General features: G+C 44.1%; 2 protein-coding genes across 2 annotated transcripts in view; both read right to left on the bottom strand.

Moving 5' to 3' along the window:
- PPA1 (inorganic pyrophosphatase 1) overlaps positions 1–4,637 on the bottom strand; it is a 42,207-nt gene extending 37,570 nt beyond the window's left edge. Inside the window, exons 1-2 of the mRNA XM_036998970.2 lie at positions 4,414–4,637; positions 2,194–2,252 (exon numbers count right to left, since the gene is read on the bottom strand). Of these exons, the coding sequence (XP_036854865.1) occupies positions 2,194–2,252; positions 4,414–4,477 (123 nt within the window). The 5' untranslated portion in view covers positions 4,478–4,637. The remainder of the gene's footprint in view (positions 1–2,193; positions 2,253–4,413) is intronic.
- A 6,918-nt stretch (positions 4,638–11,555) lies between these two features.
- Positions 11,556–23,405, bottom strand: part of NPFFR1 (neuropeptide FF receptor 1) — a 28,401-nt gene continuing 16,551 nt past the window's right edge. The window contains 3 exon segments of the mRNA XM_073240038.1: positions 11,556–18,569; positions 18,571–19,336; positions 21,653–21,752. Coding sequence (XP_073096139.1) covers positions 18,459–18,569; positions 18,571–19,336; positions 21,653–21,752 — 977 coding nt within the window. The 3' untranslated portion in view covers positions 11,556–18,458.

Here is a 23,405-nt window from a genome sequence, read left to right as displayed (position 1 = left end):
ATAAACTTAATCACATTGGAATTTTTTTCAAAGCATATTCTTCTGTAACCAACAGAATTAATCAGATCTTTTATTTAGGCTATAATCCAAAATAATTTCTGTGTACCACACCCCTATTTGTATTGTGTATATATTAAACTTCCTTAAAAACAAAACAAAACAAAACAGCTCTTTCCTGCTTCTCAGGCAGAAATCGGAAGTGCTGAGGTTCACTGAGGTCTGGGCCACTGATGAAATTCAGAGCTCTTGCAAGAGTTTGTGCTTTTAAACAGCTCAGGGTGGTATAAAGGTAGAGTCTTCATTTGAATAATCCCAGATTACAGATACAATCAGTCCCAGGTAAAACTCCTAGTCACAGGCAATGTGAGTGAAGATGCTTTACATAACACCAAAATGTAATCTGTTTCCTGTGTTGGGGTAACTTGAAGCAGCACTAAGATTAGGTACCAAGAACTGCTATGATCACTCTGATCCTTCAGTAGAATATTGTCCAATCACATATAGATATGGCCTAAATGTTTGTGTCCCCCACAAAAATTTGTATGTTGAAATCCTAACCCTCAAGGGTGATGGAATAATAGGTAAGACCTTTAGAAGTGCTTAAAACATGAGCCCAAACAGACTAAGATAGTTAAGAATAAACACAAAAAACAGCTGTATGTCAAAAAAATGTTTTCCTTCCTTAGAACAGCTGTATGCAAAGGTACCATCAATAAACTTAGGGTCACCATTTTATACCTCTTCATTACTCAAAATGGTCTGAGATGTTACTATGAGGTACTTTGATATACATACTAATTATACAACAGATGATTCAAGCCAACTAAATGATGCCAATTCAAGAGGAAGGAAGGATCCTGCAGTTCATTAACAACTCCCAGGAAATGAGATGTTACAAATTAGAGTTTCTGAATAAATACAACTTTGAGAATCCCACAGGAGAACACATGCCAATTAGAGGTCCCTCTTGTAACTGTGCCATATAATTGGCCTTCGGCTATTTGCTCCACTGCCTCCAGGTGGAGTCCAGCCCAGGCAAACTCCTCAGAAGCAACATGAGGTTAGATTTTCTGCCAAGGCCCAAGTGTGAGTATGGAACTACAGCAAACTTCCTGGTAAAAGCATAGTGAATTTATCTATTTCTCTCTGATCATCAAATACAGAAATACAGTAAGACTCAGTACACACAAGGATAAGACTGTACCTTTACCATTATTCTAGAAGTGCATTGGAATGTAATGTTCACATGTGTTATGTATAGACATTCTAGCAAAGGAAGGTCAATAACCTATGTAGCTTTTACAACTTGAAAAGATTTACACTCACTGTAAATTCAGCTTCTGGATAAACGAAAAAAATTTAAAGATATAAAAAAGAATCTGACATTTGTCTTTGAATAAGTTCCTGAATAAAATACAAACTTCTCTTATTGGAAAGGAGGCTAAAACACCCTAGTATTTAAAGAAAAGAAAAACCTATCTAAATTTCTACAAATAGCTCAGGCTCTTTGTAAAAAGATGAGAAAATGGAAAAAAGGCAAAAATGAAAAACAAAGACAAAAAGAGTCACTAGCAATTCTGCCTCCTAAGGATCACAAAGATTTAGGAATATGTAGTCATAGACATTTTTTTCCTAGATAAAGATTCTTACCAATTGTGGTAAATCCATCAATATGTGCTAACATTAGATTCTTTCAGCTCACTGATGTGAATGGGAACAGACATCTCTTTTTAGAAGTCTTTGGACTTAATCTTTATTAACACCAGTTGCAGATCTTAACTCTACCAGTCCATTAAAAGTACTGAATTTTCCTGTTTTCACTCAATAATCTAGACTATTTTTATTGTTTAATAAATATACCACAGCCCAAATTTTGTGCTGGCTACCTGGTTAATTTTAAAACCACTTATGAAGTACTAAGATTTTAGTTCTAAATAGACATACAAAAAAAAAAAAACAATGTGACTTTTTTTAACCAAGCCAGCTTTAAAACATTTGTTTCTTTCTCCAACTTTTACTTGCTTCTTTAACCAAATAATCTGGATTTAACACTGATTTCTTATTTAGCCAATGCATCTTGAACTCACAGTGCAATGATACATTTTAAGCACTTGTTAAGACATATAAGAAAATCCTTATGTGGAACTCACTGATCTGAGTAGAGACTGTGTTCAAAAGATAAGGATGTCTTACCTTATCTGCATAAATTGGAATATCATGAAATGGAGATATATATTGTCCTTTTTCATTTTCTGCAAAATGAATTAGAAAAATTTATTATTCTTATGATTATATTTCCCACTGCATGAAGTACACTTTATTTTTTAAATACTTCATTTTTTAAAAGCAGTTTTAGGTTTACAATAAAATTGAGAAGGTAGAGATTTCCCTTATACCCCCTGCTTCCACAAGTGCATAGCCTCCCCCTCATTATCAACACCCCTTACCACAACGTGGGCATTTTTTATACCAAGATTTGGTGTGGGAACACAGAAATTGTATACATAAGTATACAAAGGGTGATCAAATTGTTTCGGATTGATCTTGTATCAATTAACAGTTTATGAAACCAATGAAATACTTGGGCTAGGGAAGAAGGGAGAAGGTCAATTTGCTGAATTATAAACTGTGTTCTTTAAGTGATGTTCCAGGAAGACAGAGTTATCTTAGATTATGATTTTTCTTAAGGATAATCAAGTTGCAACACTTTCACAGGTAATTTCTGTATTCTAGAGACCTGCCATATCCAAAAAGTAATTTTAAAATTTCCTTACTATTTTTTAGGAAACCTAAGGGTCAATTCACATTGCATCCCTTCGTATTTAAAAAAACAAAATGGAACAGGAAAAAAAATGAGGGATGACCCCAATCTCATAATGGTTCCTTTAGAGTCAACTGTGACTTTGCAGTCCAACCCACTCTCAGTTTTAAAGTAATTGGTAAATATAACATTATAGGTAAAAAAGCTGTAAGGAAGGATGCTAAGCAATCAAGTATTAAGGAGAAAAATAAGAATCAAAGAATGGCTTTTGTCTCCCATAATGATCATCAAATACTCTCAATCAATACATTATCTAAGTAAAAACTGTTTGATCTGCAAATACAGTTTGAAGACAGTTACCCAAATCATACTCCCACTTTCAAACAAGAGAGTGACCTCTCTAAATCCCCCCTACAGAGAAATTCTGGAGACAAAACTATCCCCTACCCCCAAAAAATAGTAAAGTGAATTATTCGTCAGAAGTTTCTGCACTGCCCTTACTCAATTCAGAAATTAAATAAAATGAAAGTCCCACCCTTCCTGGATTTTACATGGTATCTAATCTTGTGTATAACTTCAGAGTTCACTTTCCCTTTCCTCCCAGACCAGGCTACTTTTTGCCAGGAGCTTTATTCCTTCTTTCAGTATTCCGATACGTCCCCTCTTTCCTGCCCTTCACGTTCGAGAACGCTAAGAATTCATTGCACCTGCCCGTTTCCATCTGAATAAAATGTAAAGAAGTTCGAATAGAATCGCCTTTGGTGACACATTTGCGAACGCCTCGTTTATGTCCAATAATCTAGTCCTAGTGGCTTGGGGGGAAGGGTAGAGGATAAAGATAAACCCGAGATAGCTTTCCTTCACCTACACCCAAAAGAGGTCGAGTGCCAAGGAAAGCGGGGCGCCGCGAACCTGCAGCCTCCTCAGCTCGAGGTGTGGACTTGGGGTAGGTATCTCTTAGACTCCGATTCCCTGCACAGGGTAAAAATTGGCACTTTCTACTGTGCCTTCCAGATTGACGTCACCTGTCTGACTTGAGGGGAACAGCTTTCTGTTTCATAAGGTGCTTTCCCAGCATCAGTGCCAGGGGAAAACACCCGACCCGAGAGGCAGGAGCGCTGCCGGCACCCCAAGAAAGGGCTCCAGTCCACTGCCAGCTCCTGAACCGGGCCTCAGTTTCCCCGTCTGTAGAACCAAAGGTTGAACTTGACCCCACCTGACGCCCACAGTCTGAGCTAAAGGGGAGGAACTAAGACCTTCAAGGAGTCACCGCCAGCACTCCCCTTCCTCCAAACTAAGCAATCCTCTTACGGGGATTAGTTTACCTCCAGGCACCTTTCTAAGGTGACTCAGTGGTTTCCTTTTCCAATAAGACTGCCTCAACCCGGACACCTGCAAAACCAGCCTGGCTCACGGACGGGTCCAACCGGCGTGTGAAAGAGGAACACCGATCCACGCCATGCCTCCCGAGAGCTGGATGTATGAAATGGTAGGGCCAGGCCGGCCCCGGCCCTGGGGAGCGCGAGGAGCCCCGCCAGCGTCTGGGCCGAGGGGCCGAGCGCGGGCCGCAGGCGCTCGCACCACAGGCAAGGCGAGTCCCCGGAATGAATGGGCAGGCGAGTGGGGAAGGGCCACGCGCCGCCAACACTCACTGAGGAAGACTCGGTATTCGAGGGTGAAGGGCGCGGCGCGCTCCTCGCTGCTGAAGCCGCTCATGGTGCCGGATACCAGCCGCCGCCGCTGCCACAGAGCCACAAGCTCGCACGCGGCGCGGACTGACAAGGAGAGACCTTCGCGCCTGCGCACGCCAGAGCCTGGACCAGCGAGAGGCGAGGAGAACGGCTTTTAAACTGCCACGCACCCCCCCCCCCCCCACAACACCCCACTTTCCCGGCCCAGCCCACGCGCAGGCGCACTCCGCCCGGCCAGCGCTTACCCGAGCCCCAGCCCCGCCCCCTCGGGCCCTGACTCTGAGGACCGCCCCTTTTGCGCCGAGGCTGGACCACGTGGCTGGCTGCAGATTCTGGCTCTGTTCTTCTGCCTCCGCCCAAAGGCTCTGGGACTCAAGCAGAGGAGAATAAAAGCAAGTTCTCCACTTGGCCCAGCTAGGAATGACTACAGACCTCTCCCCAATCACGCACACTGGGAATTCACCTTTGACTTTTACACACCCTTATCCGCGGAGTAATTCCTTGTCTAAAGAGTCATTTAGAAGTCATCTGCTTCATCAGACATGCCCTGTCAGTGTCAAAAGTGCACACTTTTCTGATTTGTTTAGGCAAATTTGAGGCATGTAACTTACCCCCTAATGACTACCAGCTAGGTAACAGCTCCACCACTTCCTAGTATATGACAGCGGGCATATTGCTATTAACCTCTCTCAGTTTCTTATCTGGGAAATGTAGATAGTAATAACTATGTCATGAGTTGTTGGGATGATTAACTGACTTGATACACACCATGAGTTGGAGAAAGAGCCTGGCTTGTAGGAACTCAGGAAATGTAACTTGTTATTCCTACCCTCCTCAGTGGAGGATTCACTCTGCCCCTCCTTATCCTACCCACCCCAGGTGCTCAGGGACCTGAGAGATGCAATCATGGGGAAAGTCCAGGCATGAGCTCGGTCCCTTGAGGACATTTCTCTCAGGCCTAACCTCCTTGGAGCTTGTTTTTCTACTTCTGTTCCCTCATGTCAGGCCAGACCCCAAAAGCCTTAATTTGATTGAGGCTGTGGGCAGATATTTGTATCACTTCCCCAATCCCATAGCTTATATTATATATATTAAAAGCATATATATATATATATAAATTAGGAAATTATTATTCACTAATTTGATTATATAATAACTATTATTTCAAAGAATGCATAGTTTGATGGGCTGGGTTTCTTTAATTAATTTGTGTTTCTAAGTAATTAAAGATAATATGCCTTAAAGACATTTTGACTTATTAGACTCTTTAAATAAAATGCCTGTTATATAAAATGAGATACTCCCTGTTTTAAGCAAAAACCTAGTAAGATAATTTTCTAAGTAGTTAGAGTGTCCCTCCTTCTTTCCACCCAGATGCCCATGAATTTTCAGAAGGCCATGACTCGCTGACCTTTTGAACACTACGCCACACTGTTTTACTGTAGTTAGAACACAGGGAAGGAAAAAAATAGTAGAACAATAGCTTAGTCAGTAACACAATATATGACTGAAAGTCAAAAGGAATATCTGCTGAGCAAACACCAACTAGGATCAAGTTCTGAGAGTTTCTTAAGGGAATGGATGCTCTTTTGACTGAACTGCTCTCTCAGTTTTCTGCCTTTGAGCAAATAGAGCTGGTGTCTTGGAAAAATCCAGAATCTCATTGGTGGCTGACTTATGAACACAGAGAAATGATGCAATAGTGGGCCACACACACACTTTCCCTTTTGCCTCCTGCCAGCTCAGAGCAACATAATAACATCATGCCGACCTCTGGACCTGTACGCTAGTTCTTGTTTCATTGAATGTATTTAGAAGACCAATCAGTACCAACTCCAATAGAACAACAAGCCCTGGCTTTGCTGAAGCACCAGTCATGCTTTGTAACTTTCTCTTGCAGGCAAGGGTGGTGAGCCCCATAAGCCCAAGTGGATCTTGTTCTATTTCACATGTTTCCTTGGAACCTAGCACCATATGGGGCCTAAAGCAGATGTTTAATGAATCTTTGCTGGACCAATCAATAGAGGAGCTAATAAAAAGAAGGGGGGAAATACCTTCTTAAGTATATTAGTCTGACAAAGCATGAACCCAACTATTCTCGAACATTGTCTTTCTTGCTCTGTAATCAGATCCCATGGCCCTTTTCAGTCTGTATCTTGTCCTCTTTGCTGTGTATGACCAACTCTGTTTGGTAGCTCCAATTTCCTGATGCTCTTTCTTCCTCAGCTTGTGACTGCATTCTGACCATTCATTTCTCATTCTCCCCGTGTCTTCATCTCTTCATCTTAATCATCACTGTCTTTCTTATTTCTCATGTCACCTCCCTCTCTAGAGATACCCTCTCTCTAGATTTTCCCATGTATATATTTGGTGTCCGCTACAACCTATAAATCCTAAATGTGAAAACTTCCTCATCTGTAGCTTAAGTTTTATTTAACAATTATTCAAGCCATTGCTGTGTTAAGAGGTAGGGAAACAGCACTTAGAAAGACATGATCTTGGCCCTCACAGAATTTAGAGTCTGAAGAGATGAAACACTTCAACAAATCATTATAAAAAATTTGGATGACTGGAGGGATAGAGGAAGTACAAGTATTGTGAGACTTGACCTGTGACCTGAAGAGTGAGAAGGGGTTAAGAAGGCAAGGGGAAAGAGCAGAAGCCAGAGGAGATTAAGAGGTGAAATCACAGAAGCGGTCAGGGTTAAATGGTGGAGGAATGTGGAAAGCATGATATATGGCTTGAAGTTTTTCCTAAAAGCAATGGGAAATCTAGGAAAGGTTTTTAGTAGGAAAATGACATGATCAGAATTGCTTTTAAAAGTGGCTCTGTTAGCATCTCAGAGCTCGAAGTTTAGTAGGGCTAGAGGCAGGAAGACCAATGAGAAGGCTACTGCAGTAGCCCAGGTAAAAGGGGATGAGGTGCTCTGGATTTGGGTGGCAAAAAAAGAAAAAAAAACTGGGTACAGAGAGATGTTTCAGGTAGAAATAATGAAACTGATTGGTTGGAATGGAAGATAAGGGACTGATAACCTAAAAAAGGAATGAAATTCTAACACATGCTACAATATGGAGGAACCTTTAAGACATGATACTAAGTGAAATAAGCCAGTCAAAAAGGACAAGTGCTGTGTGATTCCAATTACATGAAGTACCTAGAGTATTCAAATCTGTTGACACAGTAAGTAGAATGGTGATTGTTCGGGGTTGGGAAGAAAAGGGAATGGGGAGTTATTGTTTAATGCATGTGGAGTTTCAGTTTGGGAAGAGAAAAAAGCTCTGGAGCTGGATGGTGGTAATGGTTGCTCAACAGTTTGAATGTACTTAATGCTACTCAACTGTACACTTAAAAATGGTTAAGATGATAAAAATGTGTATAATCAAATATATCTTTTTAAAAATCACAGTTTGAGGTATCTGTGATCGATAGTTAACTCCAAAATTTGTACATACAGTAGTGTATCAGCTAGAGTCCAATCAAACAAAACTACTCAAAATGCTTAAAATAGAGGGACTTTAAGGCAGGGAATCAGTCAATAAGTAATAGAAGAGCTGAGAATCCCAATACAGATTAGCAACAGCAGAAAGACACTACCAACTCTAGGCTGGAGAGACGAGGCAGGACAAGGAGACAGAATCGTCCAAAGGGAGAAACTCAGGCACTACGGTCAGAAGCTGGAATCACAGTGGGGCTGCCCATCTGGAGGTGAAGTTGCTTCTGGAGATGCTGCCTGGGGCAAAAAAGGGAAGGGGAGACATATTCTTTCCTCTCCTCACATTCTCCAGTCTCCTGCCAGTGTTTCCTATTGGCTGGGCCTAACTGATGGAAGCCAACTGGACTAACCATTTTTGACTAGTTTATGCTACTGTAACAAACAGTATAAAAAAATCTCAGTTGCTTCTGTTACAGAAAACCAGAAAACCTGGACTGGAAGAACCAAGCAGCACTCGGAGGTCTTGGAGGGTGGAAGTTTATTTTACACCAGTGGGCTCAGAGGAGAGTGATCACCAAAGGTCTGAGCTCCGAGTACAGCAGGGCCATGTCTTTTATACATTTATTACAAAGCTAAGGGGGGAGTCAGCACCCAGAAACTGTTGCAGTAGATGCTATTAGGTCACTATACGTGTATTCAGGATGCTAGTTATATTTTAATTCATTTCTGTAAAGGTTACCTGGATACTGTATAATAAACCAATGGGCTTCCATGACTATGATTAACAAGCTGTTCCATACCACTGAGTCCCAGTTGGGGGTGTTGGGGGAATACATTGTTCCATTGTTTCAATCCCAAGCACCCAAGCACTGTGTGATTCCTCTACATTTCTGAAGCCTCAATAGAAACCCTGTTTCCTTGACTTTCTTGGCTTCTCACCACACCTGCCAAGAGAGAGAGGGATTTGAGAACTTTCTGAGTATTTCCTCATCACTTCCAAGAATGAACTTGAATTTCTTATTCAAGTTCTGTGGTAGTGATATGGGTCACACATGGCTCTGCCCCACTGGTCTTCCCACTTGAAGACTGAGACTGAATTAGCATCCCACATCTTGGTCTTTTATATAAGACAAAGAAAAAAATGTCCAGAATGTCAGACAAATAATGGGGAGAATCTTACAGAAATTATGGGAGATGGGGAGAGAGAAAAGTCAAGTTGAGATGTCAGTGAGTAGATAGATAGAAGGCCTGGAACTCAGAAGAGAAGGGAAGGTTGGCTGAAGTCATTGATTTGGGCAGTTGAAGCCACAGAAGAAGAGATCATATAAAGGAAATACCTGGAATAATACAATTTTTGAAAAAGAAGAGGGCCTAGAATAGAACCCAAGAAATACCAACATTTCAGAGATGGATGGCTGTAGAGGTGTGTGGGTAAAATTGCAACATTTCCAGACTCTCTCACCTGGCCTTAGTGCATCTCCATATCAATAGCTGTTTGCAATAGCTGTTTGTAGTCCATCTTCTTATCAATAGGTAATTTCAAGGGGGAGAGAGGTTGAAAGAGAGGTTGGGTGAGGCCCCTTTTCTTCTGCAGCCAAATAGTGAGATACACCAGGAGTGAAAATGGACAACTGCTTGTATGCAATAAACAGGTTTCTCCCATCTTATTTCTCCCTTTGATTGATTTCGATTTCAAAGGTATTTTCCCCCTGGAGATAGAAAATGCCAACAAAGGGGCCCAAGAAGTAATGCCAGATACATAAGAGATAAAACAGCATAGTATAGTGTCTTGGAAGCCAGGAGAAAAGGGTGTTAAGAGGAAAGGGGTGGTCAGTGTAATATTATATACAGCTTCTTTCTGGATTTCACTGCTTGGCTGGCCCATGAGCATCTCATATTCACCAAGTCCAAAAATGAGCTCACCCTTTTCTTTCTTGAGTCCTCTGTCTCAGTTAGCAGTGCCTCAAATGCCAGTCAGCCAACCTGGAAGTTCCTCTAGACTCCTCCTGGTTAACCTCTGCAGCAGCCACTGGTGGTTGCCTGTCAAACACCTTTCTCCTTCCCAACAGACTCAGTTGTTCAGGCATGTATCCTTCTACTTCTGTGTGGACAAATGCTTTGGGTAATGTAGTGGCATTCCAGCCCCACGAAGGGTCTGATTAATTTAAGTTAATAACAGCAATTCCATTTCCCTGGCCAATGATTAGTTTGGTCATAGGTATGTGTAACTCCTTGTGGGGGAGATACACCTTCCCAGCCCTGGGCAAAATACCTTTGAAGCTGACATCAGTCAAGGGGAAAAATAAAGTGGGAGAAACCTGGTTATTGCTTACAAGCAGTCATCCATTTGTGCTTGCTGATGTTGTTGTGCCCAAAGTCGCAAATCCCAGAAGACCACCAAGGAGCCAAAACCGATGCAAAAGCAAAGAGCCTTTATTCAAGCTAGCTCGAGCTCAATCTCTCATTTACAACAATGCAGTGGCAAGATGCCAGAGAAAAAGAGCGAGTTTCAATACCACAAAGGTTTTATGGGGTTCTAGGGCAGTTGGTGGGGTGATGGTCATGGCTCTGGCTGATTGGCTGGATCTAGGGGTAGTTAGTGGGGTAATAGGTCTTGGCTCTGGTCAATTGGCAGAGTCTAAGGGTGGTGGGTGAGCTCTTTGCTGAATGGAGAGGAGAGAGACCAAGCTCCGATTGGGTGAAATAGGATCCAGGTCCTAATTGGCTGAGGTAGGATCCGGGTCCCAATTGGCTGAAATAGAATCTGGGAGCTTGCCCTTTCAATGTCTCTCCCAACCAGGCTGCAAAGAGGGACCCCATCCAACCTCTCTGGGCTATTATGTGAGCCAGTATATCACTTTAAGCTGGTTTGAGTCAGGTTTCTTTAACCGGCAAGTAAAAACATCCTAGATAATGACCCATCCTCCCATGTCCAACCAGTTACTGGGTGATATTGAATTGGTCTCTCAAACATCTCTTCTCTATCGCTTCTGCTGTAGCCAATCCAGGATTTCTCACCTGGATTCCCACAAACACCTCCTACCTCACTGGCCTCCAGCTCCATCTCCCTCCCCATCATTCTCTACCTGCTGCCAGCATGAACTTTAACAGATGAACATCTTCTTTGGCCAACCATGATGCTCCATCGTAGAAAGTATCATACCACATTATAATTTGTCTTTTTTTTCATATCTGCTCACTGGACTATGGGGAGACACATGTCCCCAAACTCAAGGGACACTAAGCTTGTTGAGTGTATGCATGCCAGAATTAAGTTTCGTCTGAATTGTCACATATGCTTAAGAGTAGGGAGCTAACCAAGTAGGTAGTTTGGTGTTATGTCAAGAACACTGGACTGCAACTTAAAAAAAATTTTTTTTGATTTCACCACTTACAAGCTGTGGGGACCTCAAGGAAATGCCTTGGCCTCTATGCAACTCATTTTCCCATTTGTAAAATAATAATACTCCAGTTTTGTTGCAGGTAACATAGCTTACTGTCTATCTTTTTGTGGGGGGGGGGTTGGGGAGGACAGTGGCTATTTTGCCTGGAAATTTTTCATTCTCAGTGAAGAAGCAAAAGGGTAAACCTAATATGGTGGAAAGTAAAAAGCAAGCACCAAGCTCTTTCATAATGACTTTATTTTCCATACCTTATAGCATAGGTAACAGAATCATTTTCCAAAGACGTGGACTAGAGAAGAATGAAGGGGTGGTTATGATCAGTAGAGGTGGCTTCAAAGGACAGCCAGACAGCACTATGAATGAACAAAATACACTATGCAAAATGCTCTTACCGGGGGATGGCCAAAACACGTGAACATAGGATGCCCTGTCACGAAAACAGCTTGGCTTTGGCTATTCTACCCTCCCCGCAGAGAGGGAGACAGAGTGAGGTGGGGAGGGATTACTCCTCAAACAGAGAGTGATTTAACACCACTGCTGGCTATGTGACAGATAAACTAATTTGCCCAAATCACTAAGCTTGGGTTTTTCCACCCACATTAATTTGGTTGCCTGCACATGACAACAGCAGCATTTGTTGGTGATGGGATTCCAAGGCATGAGCATTGCAGCTGGCAAACAACTCCAGGCAGGACATTACAGCCAGCTGGGCAGCTTTTGCCCCATCAATGGCTATGAGGCAGAGGTATCAAAAGGATGATTTCTTTCAGCCAACAGCTGCCATATAGGCTTGATGTGGTGCTGGGTCAAACTAAACATACACCTTTTTCTTAAACTGCTGGTATTCCTTCTATCTCAAAGCTTTGGAAGCCACTGAATGTGATGGAAATATGGTCTTCTGGCCCAAACAACAGACTGGAGCCTGTGGTTGGCTGGTTTTATTTTTAGGATTAAAGGAGACCTTCATCAAATTCCTTTGTTTTATTCTGAACCTCAATTTCCCAAATATAGGAAGGAGAATCCACAGCAGCTCAGGAGAGTTGCAGAAATCTGGGCTTCTTGGTCAGATGACCAAGATTTCAGTCTCAGCTTCAGCACCATCTAGTTATGCTCATTAAGTTACTTCTTTGAGACTTGGTTTCTCCATCTAGTTATGTTCATTAAGTTACTTCTTTGAGACTTGGTTTTTCCATATATAACATGGGGATAATAACAAACACCTGCTTATTTCATTATTTCATTCATTCAACAGATACTTATTGAGTGCCTCCCATGTACTAGGCAATATCCTAGATCTAAGTCTACAAAGATGAGTGAAATTGACAGAGCTATTGTCCTCTGGAGCTTATAGTTATGAGAAATATATAACAGACAAAGCACTTAGTACTGTGCCTGGCTTTTAACAGGACTTAGTAAATGTTTCAAGTTGACCGGAGATGTAACTACTGAAATTCTGTTCCATGTTTATATGTATTTATTCCATTTTTATTGATCTCTCTCCTATCTCAGTGCCTTTGCACATGATATTCTATCTGGGTTGTTCTTTCTCAGCTATTCACATGGCCCCCCTCTCTCACTTCATTCCTATCTGTCCTCAAATACCACCTCCTCAGAAGCCATTCCTAACCACCTATTAAAATAGCCCTCTCACCTTCTATCCCATTCTATCTACTTATTTTGCTTTAAACCCATCAAGAATGGATTTAAAAATCATCTATTAGTGGTAAGTTCCTTTCAGATTTGGGGCAAGTTTTTGTACCACAATATATTCATAGTTTTCAAAGGTAGACAGATTTGAAAACACTTTACAATAAAAGATATAAGAATGACCAATAAACATACTAAGAAAAGATGTCCAGCATCACTAGCCGTCAGGGAAATTTTTGAGGCCGATATACTATGTGTTGCATAGTAACTCTTACACACTGCTGATGGGAACACAAAATGTTCAGCCACTTGGTGAAACACTTGGGCCGTTTGTTGCACAGTTTGTTCCACTTACCACACAACCCAGCAAACCCACTCCTAGGTATTTACCCAGAGCATTGAAAACAAACACACATATAAGGACTTGTATATGAATTTTCATAGCAGCATTGTTTATGATTCATAAATAAATAAACTGATAATAACCTAAATGCCTATTACCTGATGAATGGACAAATTAAATGTGATATATCCATACAACAAAATACTACTCAGGATTAACAAGGAACAAATAACTGATACATGCCACAACACAGATGAATCTCAAAAACATTGTGCTAAGTGAAAAAAGCCAGATTCAAAAAGCTACACACTGTATGGTCCCATGTACATGACATACCAAAATCAGATGGGTGGTTATCTGGGGCCAGGAGTCAGGGAAAGGAGTAACTACTAATTGGCAGGAGGGAATTTATTGGAGTTGTTGAAAATATTTTGAGTGTGGTGACGGTTACACAAATGTATGCAACAGGTAAACTCATCGAAATGTACACTTAAGGTAAGTGAATTTTATCATATGCAAATTATGCTAAATAAAGCTGTTGCAAAATTTTACATTTTAAATGTGACTCTAAGATTATTTGCTGTGGTGGGATTTGGGTGCTTTTTATTTTCTTCTCTTTGCTTATCTAAATTTTGTAAAACTTTCTCAATGATCACAGAGTGTTTGTATAGAGAGAGGAAAAAAACCCAACAATAAAATACCATTAACATAAATAATTGGGATATTCAACAAGGAGTCTATTGTTGATTCAACATTGTTTGCTTGTAATGAGGCCCATTTGGGTCACCTCCTTCTCATCTATCTTTCCTCAGTGGCACTTCTAAGGGGTGAGCTGAGGAGATGGATGCAAAAAAGGTACAGAGCTTAATAGCAATGCTTTGTCCCTCCAGTCCTTGGTTTGGCTCTCATCTGGATTCTGGATGAATACACAGTAGACTAATGATAGGGGGGCTCTCACCCTACTTTGCCAACACTGCCCTCCATTCCAACCCAAAGCAACTCATGCATCCTCCCAGGATAAAGTCCTCAGCATAGGGCTGGACATATTGTGGTTTGTGGGGTCCAGGTGGGGCGCCTGCCTCCAGCTCACATTGGTCTGTTGAGTGCTGCGTGGTCATGGTGAAGTCAAGGGGCTATTTATCAATGGAGATCCATGATTGGAATCACCACTCATGCTGCATGTGGCAAGACGGGACACATAGTCCCTTCTGGGGTGGGGGTGCCCGGCGTCAACAGGCCTCTTCAATTCATCTCCAAACTTCCTGCCTGTGAAAGGGCAGTCACCTCAGGAGACCCGAGCAGCCCGCAGACAGGGTGGTACTTCAGGAGGAGGCTGCATTGCTTACTATCTCATACCCTGGAGAAGCTGGACAAGGCTTCTGACAGAGCCCTGGTGTCAGGACACAGCTCTCCGGTGAGGATAATAAAGCTATAATTATAAAAATAGCTTCATAAAATACCATCCCATAGAGGAAACACACAATTTTCTAGCCACTCAAGTCAAGAAGTAAAGCCCAGAAAAAGAAGCTCTGAGTGGTTGGTGGGCAAAGAGGAGTGGGATGAATTGCGGCTTTCCTGGAGTCTCTGCTTTGTTTTCCATATGCTAAGTTGGGAGAGATCCTGGGTTTCCAACCTAGGGTCTCTGTCCTCAAGGCTCACACAAGCACTATTTTCAGGAACTACTTCCAATATCTTAAAACTCCACACATTTTTCACAACAGTCAAAACAAGAAGCAACCCAAATGTCCACCAACAGATGAATGGATAAACAAAATATGGCATGCAATAGAATATTATCCAGTCTTAAAAAGGAAAGGAATTCAGACATCTACTACACCACGGATCTTGAAGACATTATACTAAATGAAATTAGCCAATCACAACAGGACAAATACTGTATGATTCCACTTGTATGAGGTACTCAGAGTAGTCAAATTCATTGAGCCAGAAAGTAGAATGGTGGTTAACAGGGCTGGGAAGAATAGGGAGTCCTTGTTTATGGATAGAGTTGCACTTTTGGGATGTTAAAAAATTTCTGGAAATCAACAGTGAGGTTAGTTATACAACAGTGTGAATCCACTTAATGCCACTGAACTGTACACTTAAAAATTGTAACAATGGTAAATTTATGTTGCGTGTATTTTACCAAATACATACAAAATGAACATTCCACTGGTACCCACTTCATCGTGAAATCAAGTCATGCCTGCTACTATTCAGAGAAAAATCTCTAAATGAGCAGGCATAGCCTTTGATTGTTTTTTTAAATAAATAAAAAAATAGCAGCAAAATATATGAATTATGACCTAGTGTAGTTTTTTGGGGAGGTCCAATATTTCAAAGCATGGCATCTTTTGGGAGAAATAAAACAAAGGTGCCTTGGTAGAAGGGTTGGCTTAGGTGAGCGCCCTGGTCTCCCACCACTGTAAATGCTGCAAATTTGTGGTTGGGGAGGCCATGCGAATGGAGAAAGGTTCCCCAGAGGAGAGCCAGACAGTGTCTCCAGACAGATCCCACGCAGCCACAGGGACAAGCATTTGCATTTGAGATGGCCCTTTCTCCCGCCAATTCGTACATCCTGGAGGCAAAGTTCTTCACAATAAACAGCTGGGAAGTCTCCAGCCTATGTGACACATAACAGTAACACAGCACTAGCAATGGGCCCCATCCATGCACTAGCTAATGAAGAGCAAGACGGCATACCCTCTCCTGAGACCCTTATCCATCCCCCGCAGACATCTGGATTGGTGTGGTCATGACGGGTCTTGGCAGCTACTCAACACATGGGTTAAGGATGTTGTACACAGAACAACTCAGGCAGGATATTGTAAGAGTAAACACAACAGACTTTCATTTCTGGATTCTGGTTCCATTAGTGTACTGGTTCACTGAGGCAGAAAGCCTCTGGGAATTTCCAGCTCTCCTCCCATTATACTAAATCTATCTTCCTTGAGAGGCAGATTGCCCCATGGGAAGAAATGATCTGAAGACAAATTCTAATCCAAACCCTGCCACTCTGTGGCCTGTAACCTGGCCCCTTTGAGTATCGGTTACTTTCTGAAGTGGCAACATCTCCTTCAATCACATTTATATGGACCAAGTGAAACTGTGTAAGGACATGCTTGGAGAACATACTATACAATTGCTTAGAAATTTTCTTCTGCCCCTACAGCCAGGATTTAGAGAAGAGTAAATAGGGTTAAGTCATTGCTAGTGGATTAAGGAAACAATGGAGCCTCAGAGTTACGTTCTCTGCCCTGACCCCTGAAAATGTTTCTTTTCTATTCACTAAAATTCTAGCAGCATTATGTTTTCTCTAAAGATTAGGGGAAAACATCACTGCAGATGCAAAACACTTCACTGCAGATCACAGGGTCTGTGCAGGCATCACCATTTCCTCCCACCCTGGAGAGAAGCTTTTTGTTTCCTTAGGTGACTCAGGTGTGCTGGGTCAGAGAAAACAAGGGGCCTCCTGGTCCCCACCCGTCTTTAGGTACATGAGTTACCTGCACCCAGGAGTTTAGTGTTTGTCCTCCAGGAGGCCCCAAGGGCACCCCAGCTGTGGTTGGCCTATGCCACCCCCTCCCTGTGAGGGAACAGGGAGAAGAAGCCTTGGAGGAGGCTTTGTACTTGCAGCTCCAGTGGGGAGATGTGTTTCCAAAGGCTGAAGTGGGTAGTGGCTTTCCTTTCCTTCTGTTCATGAGTAAATAAACCAATGCCTCCACGTGGCCTTGCAGCTGTCTGCTGAATTGTCAGTTCCTGCTTGGGCGTGGGTGCCGGTGCTGGGCTCTGCGAGGGGAGAAGGGAGGACAGAGCTCCCTTCTCCCTTCTCTGGGCTCAGCCCCAGAGGGCAAGACCCAGAATGCCTGCAGCTGACCCAGGCTCCCAGCACCCCTCCCACAGCTGCCAGATGGGATGTCCCATTGCAGAAGAGAATGGTCCTGGATACCCAAACAAGACAAACCCACCCAGAGCTGGCAGCACACCATGTCCTCCCAGGAAAGGGGCAACGGGAGAGGTTTCAGTAACACATGAAGGACTCCAGGGCACGGACACAAAGCATCAAATGGACAGGACAGATTTGCATTTTGCTTCTTCCCAGCTGCTTAATTAGAATTTATGAGATAAGTAAAAAAAAATGGAGACCAGTCCAACCCCACATAAGTCCTGACAAAATGTCTGTGACTTGGACCACTGGCTCTGTAAGGCTCCAGTACGTCTTGTGTTTCATGTTAACCTGTTGTTTTAACAAGTTTCACAGCCACTGTGTCCTAGGTTTAGAGACCACTTGGTCAGATAATCAATGGACTGAGAAAAACAACTTGAGACATGTGCATAAGGGAAATTTGGTGTTCTGTTGCCTTTTGCTCATTATAATACTAAATTTCCCATCCCTGGGTGGAGATTTTATATGCTAATACTACATGAAATGACCATTGCAACATACATGTATGTATGTAGTCCAATTGCACATGTGCTAATTAAAACCAACCCTACTCATGCTAGATGACCTAATAACTATTGGATAAACATTTTTGCTCCCCATAATAGTAGCTACCCTGATTCTTCCCAGGGCTGACTCTCTTTTGAGCAGCCCACCTTGGCTATCAAGGTGTTTCTATTTCCTCACATCTCTAATAAAGTGACTGCTTGCTCTCATACTCCTAAGTCTCCAGTGTTAAATACTTTTAACACATGAAGACAAGAAGCAAGGATTCTGCTCTAGTGTCTGCGGGTAACACTTACACATTTCACTGTGCTCCCCCTTAATGGCCCCTTCTGGAGACAGCTGGAGATGGTGAACTCCATTCAGGTACTGGAGTCAGGCTCCTGTGAGACTTCAGCTGAGAGACTGGGCTAGTCACACCTCCTCTCTGGGCCTCAGTTTCACATCTGTAGACAGGGATAAGAATACCTTTCCCAGAGTGTCGTAAAAATTCAGTGAGAAGATGTTCATGGAGTCTACCTCAAAGAAGGCTTTCAGGGAAAGTTAGCTCCTTTCCCTGGAGGAGGAAGGAAACAACAGCAAAGATACCAGGAGCCATGGCCCCACAGCCGTATATTTGAGAGAGAGGCACATGGCACCCTCTTCTAATGCCACACCAGGCTGCTGTCATGGCCAGGTATCACATGTCCAGGCCGGGCCCTCAGGTTCAAGGGCCTGCCCACCCTGTTCCATTCAGATATCCCAGGCTGGTATGGTGAGGGGCAGATGGGAGCAGCCGGGATCCTCCCGGGCCAAGCCATGGTGGGCCACCCAGCCATTGCGCAGGGAGAGGCGAGCAGTCCCTAGGGGCTCCACTGCTCGGCCCCGACTCAGAGGGCAGGCCCGAGTCACTGGGCTGCACCTCCACGAAGACCCGCGTGCACAGGAGCTGGCCAGGCCGCTGTGAGTAGGGCTCCTTGTGGCTTCCCCACTGCGGTGGGCAGAGCTGGGCGCGGAAGGCGGCCTGGAAGCCGCGGCGGAAGTTCTCATTGAAGTAGCCGTAGATGATGGGGTTGGCACTGCTGTTGAAGAAGGCCAGCCAGTGGGCGAAGGGGAAGGCGTAGACCGTGACCTGGTGCAGCTGCGGCTCGCTCAGCTGGCCATAGTCGATGAGCAGCAGCAGGGCCCAGAGGGGCAGCCAGGACAGCGAGAAGAACAGCGCCACCATGGCCAGCATGTGGACTGCCCTGGCCTTGCGCCGGGCCCCGTGCACGCCCTCCACCGCCGCCTCCTCTCCAGCCCGCGCCGGGCCCGAGGCCTTGAAGAGCTTGCGGGCGATGCGGGCGTACATGCCCACGATGAGCGTGAGCGGCGCCACGTAGATGTGTGCGAAGAGCACAGTGGTGTAGACCTTGCGCATGCCCTTCTCGGGCCAGGCCTCCCAGCACGAGTAGAGCGGGTAGGAGCGGTTGCGGGCGTCCACCATGAAGTGGTGCTCCTGGCGCGTGACGGTCAGCGTGATGGCCGAGGGGCACATGATGAGCAGGGCCAGGGCCCAGATGACCGCGATGGTGACCAGCGCCTTCCGCAGGGTCAGCTTCTCGCGGAAAGGGTGCACGATGCAGCGGAACCTGTGGTGAGGGAGGAAGGGGAACCGGGGTTCCAGTGGTCCCCCAGAGGAGAGCTAAACCTGGTTGAGGGCTGGCGGGGTGTGGACACCTTAGGCACCACCAAAGGACAAACGTTAATTAGGTTAGTTTGCAAGTAAACTGGCTTCTCTGTCCGTGAGGGAGTCAGCCCCTCAAGGAGTAGCCAAGTAACAAAGGCAAAAACAGGGTTTACAAGAGGGAGGGGAGGAGGGACCTGCAGGCAGCGTGGGAACAATGAATCCTGTTTGTGCACTTTGGGAAGTAAACTCATTCGCTGGCAGCCAGCATAGTGATCAGTCTGCACACTCTGTCCTTGAGTAGGCTGATTAGGTATATCAAAGAAAATAATTTTTAGCTGCTTATAGATCTCTCTGGAAAATCTTGGGAGTTCAGGTGTGGCATCTACTTGACAGGCTGTCTCTCATTTTTACCCAGCGTCCCTGGAAGTGTGTCTGGTATTACCACAGGTCTGTACCATTTCCTCAGTAGAACATCTCAGCAGTGATTATTACTACACTCTTATTACAATTGCAGAAACTGAGGGTCAGAGCTGTTAATAATTGGCTCAATGTCACACAGCTAGCATGTCAAAGGGACCAGCCTTACTTCTCTCTGCCATATAAACCATCAGCTGTAAAGCCTTGCTGTTCATCAGAATCTTCTGAAGCATTTAAAATTTTAAATACCTGTGCCCAGTTCTCCTGGCCACAGATGCTAATCTAATTAGTCCAGAAATATCACATTTAGGGGCTGAATCTCTACTAGAACACAGGCTTAGAGCTGATGCCCAGTCAAGAACTCTTTCCACTTCACCAAACTATGTCCTGCTCTCCCACCTACTCACTCTTTTCCCTGCCTGACAGCACCTTCTACCTCTCCCACAGCCTGTCTCCAGCCTTGTGGTCTCAACCTATATAACTTTGTTCTAAGGATTTCATAACATCACATACTTAAGAAATTGCCAGGAAACAAATACTTCTTAAAGCATAGTACTGGCTGTAAGTGCAACAGCAGCTAATGGATGGAAGAGAATCCTGGGGCAGACCAGGAAGGCTTCCTGGAGGAGGCAGGAACTTGAAGAATATTGCAAACACTGCTGGGAGAGGTTCCACACTCATGTATCATTAACCATGATAACAAAATGAAGATCAGTGAAGGAGAGGGACTTCCCCTATTCACCCAGCTAGTTAATGGCCTTGCAGAGACACAAACCCAGTTCTGTCCCTCCAGCTGCCTACTTCACTGGGCAGGAAACTGGGGGGAATGAGGGCAGAGGTGGATAGAGAATGAGGGCGCTAGATTCTAGAAAGGGTGGAGCTAAGAACTGCCCAGGTTTGGAAGAGGTCAAAGAAGAGGGTGTGGGTGTACAGAAGAAATAAAATAATGTTCACAGCTGACATTTGGACTCTGCCAGGTAATGCACATCAGCTTTTACCAGTAGAAGCTCACTTTAACCTCCTTGACACCCTCCTGTAAATGGTAGGGTATTTGCCATGTTAGTTGTTAAAACTGAGGCTTAGAGTAGTTAAGAGGCTTAGAGCAGTTCAGTGACTTATGCAAGGTCACACAGGGAGTAGAGGATGCTTGGTTTGAAGACTGAAGACAATGACTAAACCACCTCCAGCTTACAGGCCTGCTTCTGTGCCTGGGGAGAGGCCCCCATGGCGAACCCTTAGTGAAAGGGCCCATGGAGGAGGAGTGGCAGGAGGAACCCCCACTGCAGCTGGGCCAGTTTTATCGTTTACAAAGCCTTCCTGGCCCCCAATTCCATTCCATTAGCAGTCCCAAGTGTATCAGAGAATTTGATGGAATCTGAGGCTGAAGATTAGAAGTAGCGAGAGACGGGGTGGAGTGCCAGTAAGGCCTGGACTGCCAGGGACGAGCAAGGAGATGGTGGAGGCATAGTGAGGGAGTAGAGAAACCCTTCCTCCCTAGCCATCCCGAGGCCCACCCTCAAGCTGGCTCCCCTGGCTCAGACTCATGGATGGCAGGATTTCTGCTGCCCATGAAACAAGGAATACCCTCTAGCTCCTCATAAGACCCTGGAGTCTCCTTGGGAGATTAAACCTCCATGGAAGCTGCCTCTAGACCTCCCAGAGGGAGGTGGTGGTGTCCTCTGCAGGTCCTCCAAGTCTAAAGGATCGCCAGCCCCACAATCCTTCCTTTATGGCTCAGGATTCAGCCTCACCAACTGCACAGCAGCCCCAGCCTTCCAGTCAGGCCAACAGTGGAGACAGGGGCTCTTCCTAGTGCCGGGCCCCAGTCAGTCCAGGATAACCCAACCTGGAATCCACTCACCTTTCCACAGCAATGGCCACCAGTGTAAAAACGGAAGCCGATACAGACATGCCCTGCACCAAGCCGCTTGTCTTACATGTGATGTTGTCAAAGGGCCACCCTGCAATGACAGAGGCCATCATAGAGTGAGAGATGCTCAACCACAAAGAACCAGAGACCTTGGGCCATCTGAGTTAGTCCCCTCTATGGCTTGGATCTTTCCTGTGTGTCCCATAAGGTAGTCAGCCCGCCTCTACTTACACACTTCCAGGAATGAGAAACTGACCAGCTCATACCACTGTAGACAGTTCTGACTATTAGAGAGACAATCCTTATATGCACCAGTGATTTCTCTCCATGAGCTTTAGATATATCCAGCCCTGCCTGGCTTTCCACTCCCATTATCCTGGTTCTATACCAGTGGTTCTCAATCCTGTTTGCTCATGAGAATCACCTGAGAGCTTTGTAAAGAACCAGTGCACAAGCCCATGCCAGACTGACTGCAATCCGAATTTCTGCAGATGGGAACCAGACATCATATTTCTCCTGCCCAGGGGATCTGAGTGGCAGCCAAAGCTGAGAACATCTAGAACAGATCACTCCTGACTCCCAGGTTGAGGGAGGTATAATATTCAGCAATTCCTCTCCCAAGCTCATATCACAAAGACATTCCCCCTCAGTCCCTCAGATGTTTACTAAAATGTTTTTTGTAGTGATGGAGAGATAGAGGCAATGGTGTGCTGGCAAACAGGCTCTCAAAAAAAAAAAGCTCTGGTTTGTACCATTTGCCAAGTCCTTAATTATAAATCTCTCTACATGGCAAAGTTTGAACTACCAACATGGTGTCACAGAGCACAGACAAGCTGGCCCTAGCACACCACTGGCTAGAGGCCACCTGGGTGTCCATCCCTGGGAGGCCAGAGGGTAAAATGTGGTAGATGTGCACCATGGAGTACCCAGCAGCAGTAGGGAGCAACAACAGGTGAGATATAGAAATGGCATGTGGATAGAAGGCTTAGTGAAAAAAGTGAGCAATAGGATGAGATCTATAACACAAAATCATTCCATTAAATTAACAACATATCCACAAGGAAAACCAGGAAAACCCTGGCACAGAAAAACTACAAAGGGGACCAGCTCCTACCAGACATTGCAACACATTATAAGACATCTATAATTAAAACAGTGTGGCACTGGTTCAGGAACAAACAAGCAGAACAGTAGAATAGAATAGAAAGACCAGAAATAGATTCAAGTACAGTAGAAATTTAGTACATGCTAGAGATGGAATCTGAAATCGCTGTGGCAGCAACTGACATTTTTAGTAAATAGTGCTGGGTCAACTGGGTAGCCATTTGGAAAAAGATAAAATTAGCATCTATATCTCATACCATACACAGGAATAAGCTACGAGTGGATTAGGGACATAAATGTGAAAGACTGTACAAGTACTAGAAAAAACAAAAACAAAAAAACTGGGTGAATTCTTCTTTAACCTATGTGTAAGTAAAGGCTTTCTAGTTCTGTTTCAAAATCCAGAGGTGAGAAAAGACTGAAAAATTTGACTATATAACAATGGTTTAATGCATAGCAGAAATTTCTATGGACAAAGTCAAAAGACAATTGACAAACTTGGAGAAAATGTTTGCAACATATACCACAAAGTATTATTACTCTTAATATATAAAGAACCCTTAAGAATTGAGGAACAAGGGACCAAAAGTCTTATAGAGAAATGTGAAAAAAATATAAACAATGCACTGAAAAGGTTTAA

The sequence above is a fragment of the Manis javanica genome, chromosome 7 (assembly GCF_040802235.1).
Source record: "Manis javanica isolate MJ-LG chromosome 7, MJ_LKY, whole genome shotgun sequence".
Lineage (NCBI taxonomy): Eukaryota > Metazoa > Chordata > Mammalia > Pholidota > Manidae > Manis > Manis javanica.
The sequence above is the reverse complement of the archived record's forward strand: the minus strand, read 5'-3'. Positions and strand labels throughout refer to the sequence as shown.